The sequence below is a fragment of the Heteronotia binoei genome, chromosome 5 (genome assembly GCF_032191835.1).
Source record: "Heteronotia binoei isolate CCM8104 ecotype False Entrance Well chromosome 5, APGP_CSIRO_Hbin_v1, whole genome shotgun sequence".
NCBI classification, from domain to species: Eukaryota; Metazoa; Chordata; class Lepidosauria; order Squamata; family Gekkonidae; genus Heteronotia; species Heteronotia binoei.
Window position 1 is genome coordinate 41684880 of NC_083227.1, and position 19986 is coordinate 41704865.

The 19986-nt window shown below is 47.3% G+C and overlaps 1 protein-coding gene across 1 annotated transcript in view; it reads right to left on the minus strand.

Moving 5' to 3' along the window:
* The window catches only part of GABBR1 (gamma-aminobutyric acid type B receptor subunit 1), a 42275-nt gene that overhangs the window by 20624 nt on the left and 1665 nt on the right, over positions 1–19986 (minus strand). Inside the window, exons 2-7 of the mRNA XM_060239306.1 lie at positions 16092–16226; positions 14890–15060; positions 8040–8141; positions 4439–4504; positions 2030–2221; positions 283–525 (exon numbers count right to left, since the gene is read on the minus strand). Of these exons, the coding sequence (XP_060095289.1) occupies positions 283–525; positions 2030–2221; positions 4439–4504; positions 8040–8141; positions 14890–15060; positions 16092–16226 (909 nt within the window). The remainder of the gene's footprint in view (positions 1–282; positions 526–2029; positions 2222–4438; positions 4505–8039; positions 8142–14889; positions 15061–16091; positions 16227–19986) is intronic.

Below are 19986 nucleotides of genomic sequence, written 5' to 3' on the forward strand. Positions count from 1 at the left end.
TGCAAAATGCTTTACAATACAGGACTTGAAGACAGAAAGTGGTAGTCAAGTCCACTGCATCTCTGATTCTGCTCTCGCAAAATTGTGTGTGTGTGTATGAGAGAATCCAAAATCCAAGGCAGAATTTAGACTCTCTGCTTTCATATTAAAACAAAGTAGGCCAAGGCTTCATCTTCAGCATTCAGCTGATGCATCAGGATAACATATAAGACGTTTCTGGCACAAGCCACTGTGGTCATGCAATACAGCTTTTGCCCAAAGCTACCCAACCCTTGCACTCACCGAGACTCCCTCAAAGGCTGAGGAATTGAGGGCTCGATAGATCTCATCCGTAATGGTCCGGTTATTGTAATTGAAGTCTTCCAGACGAAGGCCCTTCTTCACCAGCTCAGTGGAGGTCTTGTTCAGCGCAAGGGCCAGGGCCCAGATGGCATCATAGGCAAGGGGCGCTTCCTGGAACCCTCCAGTCTCCTCAGGAGATTTCTCCACACGCTTTGTTAACTTTTCTATGAATTCTTGTGATGTCTGGAAAGAGCAAAAGATCAAGTTGTCCTCCTTCAGCCCTGTCTACCATGTTGCTGGGCCCCCGTGACCAGCTTTCCAATAAAAGGAGTCAGTTTCAGGCCACATAACAGCAGGAATCTCTTTCCTTTGGGAAACAACATATACAATGATGGCCCGTAATAAGTAGCAGCGGTGCATCTGGCAGCATATTTCTTGCCACCAAACAGATACAGCCAGCATTTACACATACATACATATGCGGCCTCTTGCCCAGATAGCCCGAAGGTATGGGCTGGGGTGTCACCAGTATGCTGATGACACCCAGCTCTATCTACTGATGGACGGCCAGCCGGTCTGCGCCCCGGAAAATCTGGACCGGGCATTACAGGCCGTGGCTGAGTGGCTCAGACTGAGTGGGCTGAAGCTAAATCCTACGAAGACAGAGGTCCTTTGCTTGGGTCGCCGCGGCCCGGGGGGGGGGATCCCCCTGCCAGCTTTTGACGGTGCGCCGCTGATGGCGGCGGACAGAGTCAGGAGCTTGGGGGTGCTGTTGGAGCCTTCCTTAAAGATGGAGGCTCAGATAGCAGCCGCTGCCAAGTCCGCATTTTTTCATCTTAGGCGGGCAAGGCAGCTGGCCCCCTTCCTGGAGCGCGATGACCTAGCAACAGTGATCCATGCTACGGTCACCTCGAGGTTGGACTACTGCAATGCCCTCTACATGGGGCTGCCCCTGTCCCGGACTCGAAAGCTGCAGCTGGTGCAGAATGCCGCGGCCCGGCTGTTATCGGGTCTCCCAAAGTGGGGACACATTCGGCCGGGTCTTCGGACTCTGCACTGGCTTCCAGTGATGTATCGAGTCCGGTACAAGGTGCTGGTTATTACCTTTAAAGCCCTATATGGCCTGGGACCTGCCTACCTGAGGGACCGTCTCTCCCCATACGTTCCCCAGAGAGCACTGAGGTCAGGAACACAAAATCTCCTCTCTATCCCCGGGCCAAAAGAAGCTCGCCTGAAAGTCACTCGAGATAGGGCTTTCTCCGTTATGGCCCCCACTTGGTGGAATCAGCTGCCGGAAGAGGTGAGGGCCCTGCGGGACTTGGCTCAATTCCGCAGGGCCTGTAAGACGACCCTCTTCCGGCTAGCTTACACCTAGCCGGGATGGAACTTGACGTAACTGGCCTGCCATCTGTTTATATAAAATGATATGTTATTGGTTTTAAGCTGCATTGTTTTTATGAATTGAAATGTATTGGTTTTAATGTTTAAATGTGAAGTATTTAATTGTTTATATTTAAATTGTTAAATTGTTATTGTTGGAAGCCGCCCTGAGCCACTCCTGGGAAGGGCGGGATACAAATCCCGAATAAATAAATAAAATAAATAAATAAAATACTGACATGAAGAGCCAGGGTTCCAAGCAAGAGAGGTTCAACTTCCAGACAGGCTTGGGAATCTGCCAGGCCCTCCTTTCAGAAATCAACCCACAAGCTTCCCCCAAACTTTTGGCCTCCTGGACCTTCCTCACCATATTGGAGATGCTGCGGGTGTTCTCTGGGTTCAACATGACGATCTCAGTGGTGATGTGTCCCTCCACGGCCTCCCTCATCTCCTCCTCTGTGCAGTTAATGTTTGCGTCCTTGATGCGGAACCAGTTATCAGCATACCAGCCAATCAGGAACCAGACGTACTTCTTGCCAAACAGGCGCTCCTTGTACACCTATCCACAGAGCCACAAAAGAGGAAGAGAGAAGGGTTAAGCAAAAAACAGAACAATCTAGTCTATGGTTGCCAAGTCCAATTCAAGAAATATCTGGGGACTTTGGGAGTGGAGCCAGGAGACTTTGGAGATTGAGTCAGGAGCAAGGGTGTATCAAGCATAATTGAACTCCAAAGGGAGTTCTGGCCATCACATTTAAAGGGACCACACCCCTTTTAAATGTCTTCCTTCCATTGGAAATAATGAAGGATAAGGGCACCTTTTGGGGGGTTCCTAGAATTGGACCCCCTGGCCCAATCTTTTTGAAACTTGGAGGGTGTTTTGAGGAGAGACATTGGATGCTATGCTGCAAATTTGGTGTCTCTACCTCAAAAATACCTCCCGCCCCAGATACCTGCAGATCAATTCACTATTATACTCTGTGGGAATCAGTCTCCAAAGGGAATAATGGAGCACCTAGCAGACATTTCCCTCCCCCCCTGCTTTCTGATGACCCTGAAGCGGGGGGAGGGCCTCCAAATCAGAGGATCCCCTGCCCCCAAATGGGGATCGGCAACCCTAATCCAGTCATAGAATCATAGAGTTGGAAGGGGCCATTCAGGCCTTCTAGTCCAACCTCCTGCTCAATGCAGGATCAGAGCAGGCCTCACAAGTGTTTGTCCAGCTGCTGCTGAAAGACTGCTAGTGACAGACACACATCTTGTTCCATTTGTCTGCCTGCTGATCCTTCCTGGCTGTTACCTTCCATGTGGCTCGGGATCCTTCTGCTTCCTACCCCCAGTTCTTCTCATATCCTTGGCATATCCAAGAAGTTCCTCGCCACACATGCTCTAGCTAAATAACCCACCAAGACGACTCCTTCATTCCAATGTTGCTTTCTAAGTACTACCATCTTTTCTTTAAATTCATGGTCAATGAATTAGCTGAGCAGTGGAATGTGACCACCAATGGACAAAGCAGATATGTTTGCATACTCGGGGGACTCCCCATGTACAGAGGAAAAGGTAAATTTAAAAAGATAAAAATAAAAATAAAATGTCCCGGTGAGGAGTCATCTCAGAGGTATAAAATGTTGAAGACAGGTAAAAATAAGGTTTTTTCTTTTCTTTTAAAAATAAAACAGACAGGAATAGAGGAATTGGACTATACCCTAATATTTTGAGATAGGCTGGAGGGAGAAGAGTTGACTGCTATCCACCCTCATGATTCCTTGTGGCCCCCCGACTTGCTCCTTTCTAACAATGAAGCAGATGACGCCTTCCGTATCCCAATGGCCTGATAATGGCTGAATATGCTTACTGCCCTCCACAAGGCACCAAATGTTGGGGGCAGGTGAGCATCAGTTCAAGAAAGATACAAGGAAAATGGACCAAGGTGGGAAATTTGGCTTGCTTAAGACCTTAACAGCTTAAGGAATTCTGTAGGGGGAGCTAGTAGAAATTTCCCAGTGCTTTATCCCCTCCTGCCTGATGGGAGAATGGGAAAAAGATGTTTAGGGGGTGCCTGAACCAACTCCTGAATTGGATTTATTATTCATTCCTATCCAGGCCTTATGAAGTGGTGGCCTATGAACGCTGAAAGTGGACAGACCAGAAAGGTAGGGAAGACCAGCAAGGCATTGTGGGAACTACCAGACTTTTTTCTTTTTTTCGTAAATCACTGCTGGCTATGTAGAAGAATGCCTACGCCAGTTCATGATTTCTCCCAGGAGGCTGTCCTCATTACTTTCTGAGAGCAAATCATGTGGTGGTTTGTCCCACTTTTCAAGCCACTCAGTTTCTAATGTGCATTTGAGACACCAGAACAAGAAGCGTCTCTCAGGACCTAACTAAAGAAAAACGTGTATAACAAAACCACAACTGACATTTTTTAAAGGAAAAGAATCTGGCAGTGGGTTGCGATTTGGCATGCAAAAGCAGCAAATGGGTGTGTGTGCTTGTTCCACACACACACACACCCTGCTGGCAGCCAGGAGGGACTTGGCAATCCTAGTCTTGAGTATGTGAGGAAGAAAGGAGAAGGAGCTATCACATACTACAAGCCAGAGGGCAACCAAGCCAGGACACGACAATCCCCCAGGAAGTGTCCATCTGGGAAGCCAATTTGGTGGGCAAGTACATGCCTCCTGGGGCCCCAGGGGGAAGGAATTGCACAATCACCCTCACCACATCCTTTGTCACTCCCCGAGATGGCCTAACGAACCCTCTGAGTGCTCACCTCACAGAAGACCTTCCGTGCCTCAGTCTCATAGAAGAGCCCGACAATGATGCGGGCGTCCTGGCGCTGAAGGAAGAAAAGCGGATCAGATGGCCAGAAGACATTCCCACAGAGACAGATAGCTCCAAGTGCCATGAAATATTAACCACAGACATGTCAGCATGCAGTGCCTCTGTCTCTCTCTCTCACACACATACCAGTTCTGTGTACTTGTTCTAGATGCCTACCCGAATTCGACATCACTGATGCCTGGCGGCAGAGGTCACAGATCTGATTAAGGCATTCTGCTGTGTATGCGAACAAGGAAGTCACACAACTGTCCTTACAGTCAACTCTCAGAAAACAGCAGGGATATGTATGTCACACTTTCCCCCCTCCAATGTGTACCCAACTGCACACAAGCAGCCTTGGATCACAGGATGTACCAATGAGCACACTCCAAAAGGAGGGAAAAAATTACCCTCCCATAAATCCAGACACACAATTTGCTGTCTATCTTCTCATAATCATAGACACACTTCCTTGAGTACACTGAAAACATGTACATGAGGGACAGTTACATCCAGACTGTGTACACCCAAGATAACATGAAAGCTACGCCAAAACGTACTTTAATACAAATAGTGTGTGTGGGGGGGATGTATTACAAACATCAGCATCCCTAAATAACAAAAATGGAGGTCAAGGCCTGCTCTGGACCAGCCTGTGCTTGGGAAGATTGCTCCTCAGACAAAGAGGGACCTCCTTACCAGGTGCAGGCTGGGGTAAGGCCAGCCCTAACAATGGACCTGAGTATAGCTATGGGGGGAGGGGAAACCCCTTTGTGTTCCCTATTGGCCTGAATGTATCGCAGAAATCTCTCTGTGGCTTATTGTAGAGGAAGAATATGCTACGCTTGACATGTCTCCCAGAATCCTTTGTTTCTCTCTTCCTGTATGTGGGTTCTTAAACTCATAAACAGCATAGCTTACCAATATATCGATTCTGTGACACCACCCCAGCACAATGAACCAACATAAGAACTGTCATGCTGAATCAAATCAAATATCCATCAAAGCCAGCATGTTTCCAGCAGAGGAAACCAGATTCCCTTGAAAAATCACAAGCAAGGTTTGTCGTTGTCTGTTATTTGACTCAGGGACCCAATACTCAGAAGTATACTGCAGCTGATTATGGAGGTTGTGCTTCATGATAACCATTGTCAAATTTTATCTTCTGTCAATATGTTAGTTAAGAAGCCATCTAAACTTCTAGGATCACCCTTTCTTATGCACTGAGTTCCATAAGTAGAAGAAGAGTAGTTCATTTTTACGCCCCACTTTTCTCTACCTTAAGGAGTCCTAAAGCAGCTTACAAATGCATTCCCTTCCCCTCCCCACAACAAGCACCTATCATTGTGATGTAGGTGGGGCCGAGAGAATTTAGAGTGAACTGTGAATGGCCCAAGGTCACCCAGCAGCTGCATGTGGAGGAGTAAGGAGTCAAACCCGCTTCTTCAGATTAGAGTCCACTGCTCTTAGCCACTACACCCCACTGGCTCTCAAGTGTATTATGTATTGTGTAAAGAAATGTGTTCTTTAGTTTCTCTGGAGCCTATTGCTATTTGCATTGCCACACTGAGTGGTCAAAAGAACCCAGCTCAGAATTTGTCACGTTTTTGTGGGGAGGGGGCTATGGCTCAGTAGTAGAGCCTCTGCTTGTCAGAAGACCCCAGGTTCAATCCTCATCATCTCCAGTTGAAAAGATCGGGTAGTCAGTGACCTAAAACTCTGGATAGCTGCTGCCTGTCTGAGTAGACAATACTGACCTTGATGGACCAAAGATTGGATTCAGTATAAAGCAGCAGCTTCATGTGCTCACGTCAGATTTTTTGAAGAAGCCCAGGAGAGAGAGAGACAGCTTCTTGTTTTTTTGTGCTAAACTTGTGCTGATGAAACCAGTGTTTCATTAATGATTAATAAGCCACATTGTGCCTGATTATCTGATACCATTCTTATTGACTAGCAAATTGCCTGGTGTTACTGCTGGTCTCCAGTGGGGAGTACCATATGTGTGTTCTGGCTTCACAGATTTTCATACCATGGATGGTAGGCAGTAGCACACCTAGAGCGAGAGGCAGATTTTTGGTCCAGCCAAACTAAGTTCCACAGACCCGGTTTTCTCCCAAATCCACATGCAGAGAAAGGAAATAAGCCACATAATTCTTGGCTCTGCTGTCAGACGCCTACACCAACTTCAGCCTTCTGCCAAAAAAATGGCTGCAGCTGATGTCATGGTGGTGACGGTGGTGGCTCGTCCTTGGGCAGAAGGATGGGAGTCTTCCCAAGTATTAGCTCAGACGGGGACAGTTGCCACCAGAACGTCAGGTCTTGCAGTCAGCAGAAAGCTGTGGCTGTGAAGAGTGAGTGACTGGCAGCACACAAGAACCTTTCTTTGGCTGGGAGCACAAGGCAAGGAGGAGTAGGCAGTCAGGGAAAGCTGGTTCTCCCTTCAGTCACCAACACACTTGTCCTTGTGCCCAGTGTGAGCTGCTAGCGGAAGGCAGGCTGGTCTCCTCCTTCCCAAGGCTAATAAAGGAGACCAGGAAGATGATCGGTTAGATGGTGCCTCACAAAGATGATATTGTATAAAATGGAGCAGAGGGACAAAAATGGCCACACAAGGCTTTGCTGCTCTGCACACCAACATGCACCTTTAAATATGCACATACACATAAACAAATGGTTTGGTGCATACACGAAAGCATAGACACAGATGCACCATTTATTGAAAACTGCACCCCCACCCTTCCTCCATATCAACCCTGCCCCAAAGCCTTGAAGTAACCAAAAATGTGCCCCATCAAAATGTCACTGATATTTCTCCACCCACTGCCCAGCGACCCAATGCTGAATTTTAAAGTCCAGCCCAAAAATTATTTTGGAAGGGTATTTGGGTTTGGACTTTGGGGAGTCTACAGAACAAAAGAGATCTATAATAGGGAGACAAGAATACCTTTTCTATCCTAGCAAACAAGAATACTCCATTTTGCACCCTTTTTCTGCACCTGATGCATAGATGGTATGAATCAGAGGACCCCTCAGTGGGTCTTGCAGACCATAATGGAGCCCAAGAGAAGCGAACTCCCACCACCAATGCTCCCTCTAAGATGTGGAGTCTTGTGAGTAAAAATTCTACTTAGTGAGCTACTGGCATTAAAGTTGTGACTGACTGCATAAATTAGTTTGCTCTGGGGCCATTTTTCCTGAGCTAAGACAAAAATGTACAAGCCGGAGGCTAAAAAACTGTGAGCTAGCTCACGTAAGAACATAAGAACGTAAGAGAAGCCATGTTAGATCAGGCCAAAGGCACATCCAGTCCAACACTTTGTGTCACACAGTGGCCAAAAAACCCAAGTGCCATCAGGAGGCCCACCAGTGGGGCTAGAAGCCCTCCCACTGTGCCCCCCGAAGCACCAAGAATACAGAGCATCACTGCCCCAGACAGAGAGTTCCAACAATACGCTATGGCCAATAGCCACTGATGGACCTCTGCTCAACTCAGCTTAGAGGGAACAATGCCCACCACCACAGTCACTCACAGCGGTGCCCATTTCTCTCACCTTGAGATTCTTGACAGGCACTGCAGGGTCTGAGAAGAAGCTCTGACGGAAGGTGATCTCAATGCCAGCCTCTTTGACTCGTTCCTCAAGGTCATCCAAGGTCTGTGGGAATGAAGAAGGAGGCATCATGACAGCAAAGCAACAGATGGCAGGGGTTCATTTTAAGAATAGTGCTCAAGGCAGGGGGATCTCATAGATAAGAATCAGGTGTTTGGGTTTTTTTAAGATCAGGTATCTAATTTTCTACCTTTGCAGTAAAATTTGCACAGGATTTCACACCTGTGAGAAAATGCAACAGTTCAATAAATGTCAGTTTTAGCTTATGAAAAAATTCTGGTCCCCATGACAATGTAGATAAACTTGAAAATAGGGAGGAACGATCAGTAAAAAATGAGTGCGTCTCATCCAGTATTGCCAATCCCCAGGTCGGGGCAGAGGATCCCCTGGTTTGGAGGCCCTCCCCCTGCTTCAGGGTCATCAGTAAGCAGGGGGGAGGGGTGTATGCTGGACACTCCATTATTCCCTATGTAGACTGATTCCCATAGGGTATAATGGAGAATTGATCCGCAGTTTCTGAGGCTCGGGGGGGGGGGGGAGATTGTTTTTTGAGGTAGAGGCACCAAATTTGTGGCTTAGCATCTGATACCTCTCCTCAAAATGACTTCCAAGTTTCAAAAAGATTGGATAGAGCTGGGTGGGTTCAATTCTATGAGCCCCCAAAAGATAGTGCCCCTATCTTTCATTATTTCCAGTGGAGAGAAGGCATTTAAAAGGGTGCGGTCCCTTTAAATGTGATGGCCAGAACTCCCTTTGAAACTCAGTTTTGCTTGTTACAACCTTGCTCCTGGCTCCACCCCCAAAGTTTCCTAGCTTCACCCCCAAAGTCCATAGATATTTCTTGAATTGAACCTGGCAACCTTAGTCTCACCATTTTTCACGGGACCAGAGCTCTGCCAAAGCCTGGAAGAAAACTTGTCCTGATCTCAAGCACAGAGTGTGCCCACCCCCAAGGTAAGATGTGTTTTCGGTTTAGCAGCAAAGGATGAGAACATGTGTAGAGGCAGGATTTGGATTCAGGGTGAATGTTGAGATGAATTAATGTTTGAGGTCATGGGGGAGGGGAGGGGGTTGCAGTCCTGCGATTAAAGAAAACCAAACTGTGTTATCGGAAAATGCACCCATGTTCTGCGATTCAAATTAGTTAGGCAATTTGAAAAGTACAATGACACTAACAAGTTAAATTTTGCAGACAGCAGAAGGGAACTAAAGATGGAAGGCATGGAACAGCGGTGGGCAGGGGAGATGCCAGACTTGGAGACAGAAATCAGGAATTGCAGGAAGGGAACGGGAGCTGCGGTAAGTGAAGATTCTCCCCTAGACCTCTGGAAAGTGAACCTCCCTCTGTTCCTCCCCCCCCCCACACACTTTATTTGTTTTTGTAATAAGAAAATGGTACATATTTCAGCAGCACAAGCCATCGCACAGGTGATGAAACTGGGTTAAAAATAACAGACAACACATGGATCAGAACAGAGGAGCAGGTGTCGCTGGGTGTGTGTGTGGGGAGGTATTTGTGAATTTCCTGCATTGTACAGGAAGTTGAACTAGATGACCCTGGTGGCCCCTTCCAACTCCATGATTCTATAACAAGGTATAGGGAAGTCCATGACTGGATCTCCTCAGTTTTTAAAATGCTAACATCAGTAGTTCAGGGCCCCTGCATGGACTGAGGCTGCTGTAACAGGGAGGCAAGAGAGCAGAGGTTTAACTCTTACATACACACACACACACACACACACACGCAATTTTGGCACCAAAAACAACCTTTCCTCAAACTGTAAAGGTAGTCCCCTGTGCAAGCACCAGTCATTTCTGAATCTGGGGTAATGTTGTTTTCACAATGTTTTCACGGCAGACTTTTTTACGGGATAGTTTGCCATTGCCTTCCCCAATTATCTACACTTTCCCCCCAGTAAGGTTGGTATTCATTTTACCGACCTTGCAAGGATGGAAGGCTGAGTCAACCTGGAGCTGACTACCTGAACCCAGCTTCCATTGGGATCGAACTAAGGTCGTGAGCAGAGCTTAGGACTGCAGTACTGCAGCTTTACCACTCTGCGCCATGGGGCTCTTATGGGGCCTCAAACTATAATCTGACCTAAAAGGAAAAAAGATGGTGCAGCCTATCTTCTACTACCATTTTCTTTTCTAGAGCTAATAATGGGAGTGGGTGTCAACTGGTGAAAGTGTACAGGGTACAGCATTAAATCCCTTCTTCCTCCAATCCAAACAAGGCCCCTGACATTTGCATTTTTAAAACAGTGGATGAATACAACCATGGATCTTGGCATCTCGCCAGTTTTGAAACAATGCATATTACAACACTTCTAAAGAGAAACTGAAGACCTCCCCCCCACCATGGTCTAAGTCCTTCATCTTTTCTTGCAGCCAAAAGGACTAGTCACTTGGGCCACAATCCACCATAAAGAATTCAACAGGCTTCAGTGCAATGGTATTGAGTGTACTTAAATCCATGACGAACTGTGACTGTAGAAAGCTGCTTTCTACATCAAGCTAGAACAACAGTCCACCTACAATTTGTCAAAAGCCACGTTCTGCACCCCACAGTGCAACTCCAGTCATATTTATTCCTGAAAGACTCTGGTTAAAGACCGAGGTTAGACCAAGAGTTAAAGAACATGATCTAGCAATCGGAAGAATTGCCGAGCTCTGAGGGAGACAGTGGAAATGTACCATGATGAGATGGAGGGCTGCAGCCCATTTGCTGATCACAGTTCATACAAAAATAGTCTCATTTGCTTAACATTTGCATTAATGTGATGGACATTGGGAACACAGCTGCTGGAAAGGCTGCACTTCTTCCCCAGTGTCATTTGTGCAATTTCCCTTGTCTGAAAACTACAAATGGCAATTCTTCCTAGGACATCTTGGAGAGAAGTAGCACTTAACTGAGATCTCAGAAGACATTTATTAAGATTCAGTGAGGAGAAAAAGGCCTCTCAAATGTGCATCTGAAATAGAGAGCAGCCTAGAGGCATGCTAATGGCATTCCCTTTCCTAACCAGTCCCTTCTTCTAACCCACCATCCTCTTCTGCTGTTGAGGTTCAGACGGTAAACTCCTTGGGACAGGGATTTGGGACAAGGGCTTACACTACTTTTTACAGCACAGTTTCAGGTGGGCAGCCATACTGATCTGCAGGCCTCATTTTGGACAGGAGCTCACAGGAGCGGAGCTCCAGAACCTCTAAATTTTCTTGTACTTTTTCTTTCTAACCTGCCTCCCCCCCAAAAAAATATTTGTTCCCGGGCTCCATTGTTCAAACCACCTGTGAGAATTCTGCTGGACTTTAAGACTGGACAAACATTCTAATATTTCCTCCCACAAAAAATGGGGAAATAACCCAAACATATAAAGCAGATGGATGGAAATCTTCATCGTGCCACTGTGGTCACATAGGAGAAATGTTAAAAGTATGATGGGAGGAAGGTTTTATTATGACAAGAATAATTCAAGAAGCATTTTAAGGCAGATGCTGATATAATTTAGTACACCTTCCGGTGACATTAGTGGTATGTGGCATATGCGAATTTGTGCTAATGAGCTCCGGCACCTCTTTTTCCATGAAATGACCCGAGTAGAAGAACAAGTTTTAAATCCAATAGGACCTTAAAGACCCACAAGACATCCAGGTTATACACTTTTGGAAATCAAAGTGCTTCTTTGACTCTTAAAAGCTTATACCCTGGACACCTTATTGGTCTTTAAGTTGCTTACTGGACTTACATCTTGCTCTATATCTATATATAGATATGGCAAGATTTATTAAGATTCAGTGGGGAGAAAAAGGCCTCTCAAATGTTCATCTGAAATAGAGAGCAGCCTAGAGGAATAGAGCAGCCTGAATCTGTCTGCATTGAAAGTCAGTATAATTGCACTACTATGAATGTGCCTAACACTGAATCAGGATGTTGGTCCATCTAGCTCACTATTTTACACTCTTTTTGGTAGCAGCTCCTGAGGTTGCAGGCCAAAAGGTACTTTCTCTGTACCTACTGCTGAAGATCCTTCCACTGGAGCTGCCAGGGATTGAACCTGGGAGCCTTCTGCATGCAAAGCAGCTGCTCTGTCTTTAAAGTAGAGCCATTTCCTGCACGTTGTTGTTGTTTATACAGTTGTTCACTTGTACAGTGGTTCACCCTTATCATATGTCAGGGGTGGAATTCTAGCAGGAGCTCCTTTGCATATTGGGCCACACACCCCTGATGTAGCCAATCCTCCAAGAGCTTACAAAAAAGAGTCTTGTACGCTCTTCGAGGATTGGCTACATCAGGGTTTTGTGGCCTAATATGCAAAGGAGCTCCTGCTAGAATTCCACCCCTGTCATACGTCATGTTTACAAGATGTCTGGGTCCTGATCAGGATTGGAAACTTCAGTCTGAGGATTCTTGAGTGGAACTCTAGAGCTCAAGTATCATGGGCAGCCATGAATGCCACGCTGCCCTAGTGTACATAGGATAAAGGGATGATTGTTAGAGCTACTTAATAATAGCATAAGCAGGACTTTCATTGTACTGTTAAATTGAACATCCACAAGAAGTTAACTAATGCTGTTAGTGTGGATGGAAGACAGGCCCTTGCACTGCGTGAGACGTACATTTTAAAATGCTGCTGAGGGAGGGGGGGTTGCGGGGGAGATTCACAAAATCAGTTCCATTAGACTTAACAACCCCTTCTGATCTTTTAATCAGGACTGTGAGACCATGTAATGCACACTGGGGAAACAAACACAAATCTCCTAATCAACCTAGTGTGTGCCCATGGAATAAATCAGCATGTATAATTTCTTTGGAGAACAGGATGTCAGTTCACGCCAATTTGAAACCTTCTGGCATGGAAACTGGCGATAAAGAGCAAGGAAAGGACAGAAACAGCTCCATTGAGTTCAAACAAGGAACTGGGAAGGGGTGTGGAGCTGGGCAAATGAGTCTTTTCCTCTTTGCTAGAAGCCCTTCCAAGGTCACCTTTCATTTCTCAAACTGCACAAGAGACTGCTTGCCCACTCCTCCCACCTTTTTTCCCCTGGGAAACCTGGAGGGTTAGCAACTTGGAAATTCTAGTTTTCAAAAAAAATCAAACAAACTGGGAACGCACAAGAGGCCAAACTTTGTGACAGATACCTTGCTCTATGCAAGAAGAAGGTGCACAAAACCTGTGAGGAGGCTCAGTCAAACAATCACAAAAGAATGCCCAAGCCACACTGTGCTGATGGTTAGTTAGCCCATTGTTTATTAGTAAGTAGCCCGCCATTATATGAGCAAATGTATATGTGGCAGGTCGGTCTGCATATTTCAAGAGGGGGGTGGGGTAGCGTCTCTCTGTGTTCCCTGTGGGATCCCTGCCAGCCTGTTGGGTCTGGCATAATTTCAAGAACAGAGGACAAGCTGTCATCTTACTTTTTTATGTTGTAAGGAATAGCGGCCATTTACTTAAATGGAAACAAATTAAAGGGCTGCACCCATGGGCACTGTTGCTGTCAGGGTGAAGCTTGTTGACCCCAGGATCAGAGGCAAGGGGCAAGTTTAGCCCCCCTCAACTCTGCCCCATTTTTCTCATGTATTTGGAGAGCTGGGGAGAATCACAGAAGGAGCAATTGACTGTGCTTGCCCCCTTCCTGTGGCACGACAGCATGACATTGTTCAGCTCTGGGGGTGGGGTAGAGAACAAGTTACTTCCTGCTCACTGAGCCCCAGTCTCAGAGGTCTGTCACTGGAGCACAACTGTCTTATATACAGTAGGAAACAGTTCACCGAGCCCAGAATCTGAGCAGTATGGGACCAAAAAGGGAGATTTTTTAAATAAAAAAAAAATCTCTCTCCCTATGGTGCATGGGAGAGCTGGGGTGACAAGGAACTGGTTTTGGGCATGTATACTTTAGACAATTGATGGCACTGCCCCGTTTACAGTTATAATTTTTGCGGAGGGGAAGTTAATGAGGATCAGGGGAGACCAAGCCCTCTGAGGAAAGGCTGAGGGACTTAAGGATGTTCAGTCTGGAGAAGAGGAAGTTGAGAAGGGACGTGATTGCTCTCTATAGATATTTCAAGGGCTGTCACTTAGAGGAGGGCAGGGAGCTGTTCCTGTTGGCAGCAGAGGAGAGGACTCACCATAATGGGTTTAAATTAAGGGTGGGAAGGTACCAGCTGGATAGTAGGATTTTTTTAAAAAACAAGAGTTGTTCAACAGCTGGTGAGCTCCCCCTCACTGGAAGTCTTTAAGCAGTGGACTAGATGGTTTGTATGGTCCCTTCCGACTTGGTGATTCCATGATTTTAAGATAATAAAGGTTAGGGTATGCTGTGAGGCATAAATACCTCACTATTCATCCTTTCCCCTAGGACACTTTAAGATGTGCTCCAGCACATAAGAACCTTCTCATTCTCCATTTCTGCCCCCACTGACAGTCAACTGCCTTCAGCATTCCACCAGAGACAATAAACAAGCACAGTCCTTGTCAAATGTCTTAATAGTGTGTGCGTGTTCCTTTCCTTTTTTAAAAATTGATATAGTACTATTATTTTGCATACCTGATGAGTCCCCAGAATTTGCAGAAACCCCTGCCTTATCTATGGATGGCCTCAATTCACTATTTTGCTGGTAGTCATAGGACCACTCAAAAGAAGTGACAGAATTCAAGGACAGTTAATAATCCCCCTGGGTTAGGGTCAGTGTTACCGGGTTGAGAGCCGATGCTCTAAATAAAACTCAGGGACCCTGAAGAATGCCTGAAAGATAACGGTTGAGGTGAACTTCAGGGTGGGGGCTCCATACCGAGGTGAAGACCTCTGTGGTCTGCTGGATGGTGGCAATCTTGGTCCAGCCCCACTTTTTGAAGAGCTGCACGCGGGTGGGGTTGTGGAGCGTGGCCGAGGGATGCGTGCGGAAGAAGGTGGGGAAACGCTGGCGATTGGAAAGCGCCGGTGAGCTGGAACCATAGGAGAGCTGGAAGAAAAGAGGGCACAGCTAAGTAAGGAAAAGATGCATGTATGAGATGCACACAAAGAGCCCTGCTCAATTAGACCTGGGATCCACCCACCCTGCATCCAATTTCCTATAGCAGCCAGGAGCTTCCAAGAGACCTGCAAGCATAACATAAAGGCAACAGTGAGGTTGGCCTCCTGTCACTTTGGGACCAAGTCTTTCCATGCACCTTTCCTCCTGCCCTATTTATACAAGCCTGATCCTGTGATGCTAGATATAATCTAGCCCTATCCCCTAATATAAAGGTAAAGGTAGTCCCCTGTGCAAGCACCAGTCGTTTCTGACTCTGGGGTGACGTCGCATCACAGCATTTTCATGGCAAGACTTTTTTACGGGGTGGTTTGCCATTGTCTTCCCCAATCATCTACACTTTCCCCCCAGCAAGTTGGCTACTCATTTTACCAACCTCAGAAGAATGGAAGGCTGAATCAACCTTGAGCCGGCTACCTGAACCAGCTTCCGCTGGGATCGAACTCAGGTCGTGAGCAGAGAGTTCGGACTGCAGTACTGCAGCTTTACACATAAGCACAAGACAGATCACTGGTTTATCAGGATCAGTATTTTCTACTCTGACTGGCAGCAGCTCTCAGACATATAGGTCTTCCACATCACCTACTAATTGATTCTTTAAATGCAGATGGCTAGGATTGAACTCAGGACCTTCTGTACGCAAAGCATGCGCTCTACCACTAAGCCACAGCCCCTGCTTCTCAGGCCTGCACCACCCTCTCCCCAACTCAGGATTTAATTTGGAAATTGCCCTATGCCAAGGCTGAGACATTGTGGCTTTTGACGCTGGCTTAATCTGGAAAACCCATCCCCTAAGAGGTTGTGCTAACAGCATTTAAGTCATTCTGCACATGCTACCTGGCATTCTTGGACACTCAGTTTCAGGAAAGAAACAGTTTGCGTCATTGAGTTTTGATTCCAGTCAAGACTTGTGTGTCCCGTGCCCTCCCCTGTCGCTGCACAGATAAAACATAGGTGCTCACCACAATGAGGTTCCACATGCGCGCAGCCTCAGCCACCAGGGTGGAAACACTGCTGCAGCCCGGCATAAGGATGATCTTGATGGGATCATTGTAGAGCAGCTCATACAGGAATTTGGTGGCCACGCCAGGTTCGCACTGCAGGGGTTTAGGGAAGTTGACAAATCACACCCCAAAGACAGCGATATATCTCACATCCCATTTCTCCTGATTCCACGCACTTCCCACTCAGAACAAATCCAGATGTTTCTAGGAAAGGCCACTGTTCTTTCTACTGCTTACTGTTAATTTTAGAGCCAGATACTGTACAGAGTAAGGGTGGCCAAACTTGTTTAACATAAGAGCCATGCAGAATAAATGTCAGATGTATGAGAGCAGGCAGGAAGGCAACTACGTGGAGGGGAGGGAAGAAGAGGTGGAAAGAAAGTGACTTTAAATGCATTCTCCGAGCCCCTGGCTGGCTTGGCAAAGTGATTTAAAGAGATAAATGCCTTCACCTAGCCAGCCAATGGGGTGGGGAGTGGGGCTTTGAGAGCCTTACAAAATGTGTGAAAGAGCCACATTTGGCTCCCAAGCTGCAGTCTGGCTATCCCTGGTATACAGCATAGTGCCAATCACCGCATCACTACGTTCTGACTCCAGTCAAGACTCGTGTGTCCCATGAAAGGAGAGGTCAATGCTTATCAAATAAGTAGCATACAGGAGACGTTGAAGAGTGTGAAAATTCAGGCATGGTGAAGTGGGATGAGATGCAAAAGGATCTGCTAGCAGTGTGGGGAGGAAGAAGGTATCTTGATGAGTAGTGAAGGAGAGGTAACACCAAGGATTCAACTACACATTTATTTATTATGTTCCTATCCCCACCTTTCTCCCATTAAGGAGCTTCAGGTGGCCTACACGAGTTTCCCCAGGCAGTCTCTCAAGCAGGCATCAACTAAACCCAGACCCCAGCTTCTGCAAGGCCTTCAAGTACCTTCCATCCCCACTCTGTGACCATCATTCCCCTTCTCAATAGACAACTCTCATCCATGAAGAAAAATTTAGAAACAGGGACCTGTACAGATCTTGAGTTGCCTTAGCCCAGATCTGAGGAACAGGACTAGAACTGTTTGGCTAGGATCCTTGTCCTATGAGCCAATCTGTCCTGCTCTGATCAATCGAACTGCTCAGATCTCGGTTCTGACAGAGGTAAGAAGGAGGATTGAAAGACTGGACTCCCAGCAGGTCACTCACCTCCTGGGCAGCCAGTATGCGACTGGGCAGAGTCGACAAAAGGTCATTATCTTGATGGACCAGACCAAAGAAGAAGATGCTGTCAATATCTGAGCTTGGGAGCTAAGCAAGGTTGGCCAGTCAGTACTTGGATGGGAGACCACCAAGGAAGTCCAGGGGTTGCTACATGGATCAGACCAGAGGGTCTGTCTAATCCAGGACATTTCCTCCAAACAGTGGTCAGTCAGACACCTTGTCCCATAAAGCTCACGAGTGGGGCAGGATTAGAGACTACCCTCCCGCTGTCTGTCCCTGGCATCTGCTCTCAGAGATGCTGACTGGGAAGACGGAGATTCCATTCTTAGCTATCATGCCTAATAGCCTCATTCTGATCCTGTGGGGGGTACAGCAGAAGGCAGTCCTCAGCACAGAACAGACGATCTGTTGGCTTTCCCAACAGCGGGGAAGGGTACTTGTGCCAACAGAGCTGTCAGTTTGCCCTCCGCTCCCCAGAGACCACAAATGCCCCTTTTGTGCCTCTCCTTTGCTCTTAGGATGGTCCCTGGCTCCCCACACTCTGCCTGACCCCCTGCCCGCCTGTCTCACTCCCTGGACCAAGGTGCCAGCCATCCCACCCTCCACTCTCCCACCGCCTCTCCAATCCTGCTCCTGGCTGTGCGCCGCCACCGCAAGGGGATGATGAATTATTCAGGGCATCGCCGCCCGGGAAAGAGGATCAGTTTCCATGGCAACCCCATCAGCAGGCGCTGCCACGGCAACCTGTCAGCGCCAGGGAGCGGGGCTTCAATAGGGAGGGAACAAAGGGAACGTGGGGTAGGGGGGTGACTGGGAAGCACAGGGTAGCGAAAGAAGGAGGGGAGAGAGTGGAAAGGGGCAACCATGGCAAGGAAGAGGGGGTATGCTTAGGTGGGAGGAGGGCCAGAAGACCAGATACCCTGACGGATTGGATCGAGGCTATGATTGATGGACAGGTGGTTGAATTCAGGAATATACAGAAAGTGGGGGGGCGGGCAGGATAGAGATGCAGAAAAAGTGTTTGTGGAAACCGTCACTGAGGACAAGAGAATGAAGCAAGGCACATGAGAAAAGACACATTTTACCTTGTGGATAAGACACTGTGTCAAATATGAGAATACTGGGGAAAGGAAGCAAAGGAACGTGTGTAAAAGAAGAAGCACACAGCATGGACAGCTGGGAATACAGAAGGATGCAGAGAAGCAGGTTCCAGCATGAATATGGGGGACAGCCAGACAGAAAACAAGAGAGCATGTGTTCTCATGGGGGCAGATGTATTCAAAGATGAGCATGAGAATTGGTTCGCCAAAGTCAGGACAAGGGTCTAAAGGGGAGGCATGCACAGAAGAACCTGAGCTGCAAACTGAAGTGTGCTGCAGTGTGGATAATTCTTGGAACCCCCCCACCCCACACTCCGTCTGTTACTCTGGAAGTGGCCCAGCGTGAACACAGCCAATCCTCGGGAACCTGCCACTGAAAAGGGGGGAAAGGTGAAGAACTTCTCAGAAAAGACCACAAAGAGTTCTCGTGTTCACCTGCCAGCTCTTGGAAGGGAGATGTGGTTTGATTTCCTGTGACTGGTGGACCAGGAACTGTACCTTGACTGCCTTCCTGTTCTAGTGATGAAAACCAGGTGTCATGTTCAGGGCTAGAATGCCACAGACATGGCCTCTTCCCAGGCAATGACTGGTGATAAGGACAATGTATAAGCGCTTTCCCATCCTCACCCCTTGGTATCTCTTGCCATTCTTGCCCACAGAACATTTGGATACCCAGTTGCATAGAGTCAAACGGTGGTCTGAACCATCATGAAAAACAGAAAACCAGGAGGGAAAAGCTGAGTCTGAGCCCAAGGACTGGATAGGGTGTCAACAGGTAGAGGTACATGTATTGGAGGCCCACTGGGGTCTACAGGTGAAGGCAAGTGCAAACATGCAAGAGATGATCACAAAGCAGGCCCAGTGTGCCACAGGCACAGGGAATGATGGGAGTAAAGGAGGAAAACAAATAATGGGGAAGCACATAGGGGGAAAATTGACAGTACAAATGCCATGCGGTTCATCTTCCCAATGAAACCTGACAGAACTTTGGTTATATTCTGAGGACACGACTAATGGCTAAGGCTTGACCTCTCCTGTTCTGTAGCCACATTTGCCACTGAAGGAGACTGTGAGGCCCATTCTCAGTCAATCACGCCACAAGCATTGACAAAACACAACTTTCATATATTACACACCTCTGATTCCACCTTTGACTGGACATATCTCATATCACCACCACCCTCCCAGAAAAAAAAACACACACACACACATTTCTCTCCCTGTCCTGCCCAAGGACAAATTTAAACCTGATGGATGGAAACCCTAGAGGATGGAAATTTCAGTTTGTGATCCTATCTCAAACACAATAGCAGTGGTAAGGAGTGGGACTTCTTGGGGCCCCCTCTCTAGTGGAACTGCCTCACCAACCTATCTCTTTATTGCATTTTTATCCCACCTCTCTGGAATGGCGTATGTGGTTCAATGTCAGCAGTAACCATCCTCCCAGGCCTTTAGCCCTAGAAAGCTTCCAGCCAGGCTCCAGCAAGGACTAGCCAAGCAGGCTGGAGGGGGCCCAATGGTGACCTTCCACCTCCCTCAAGTTACTGCAG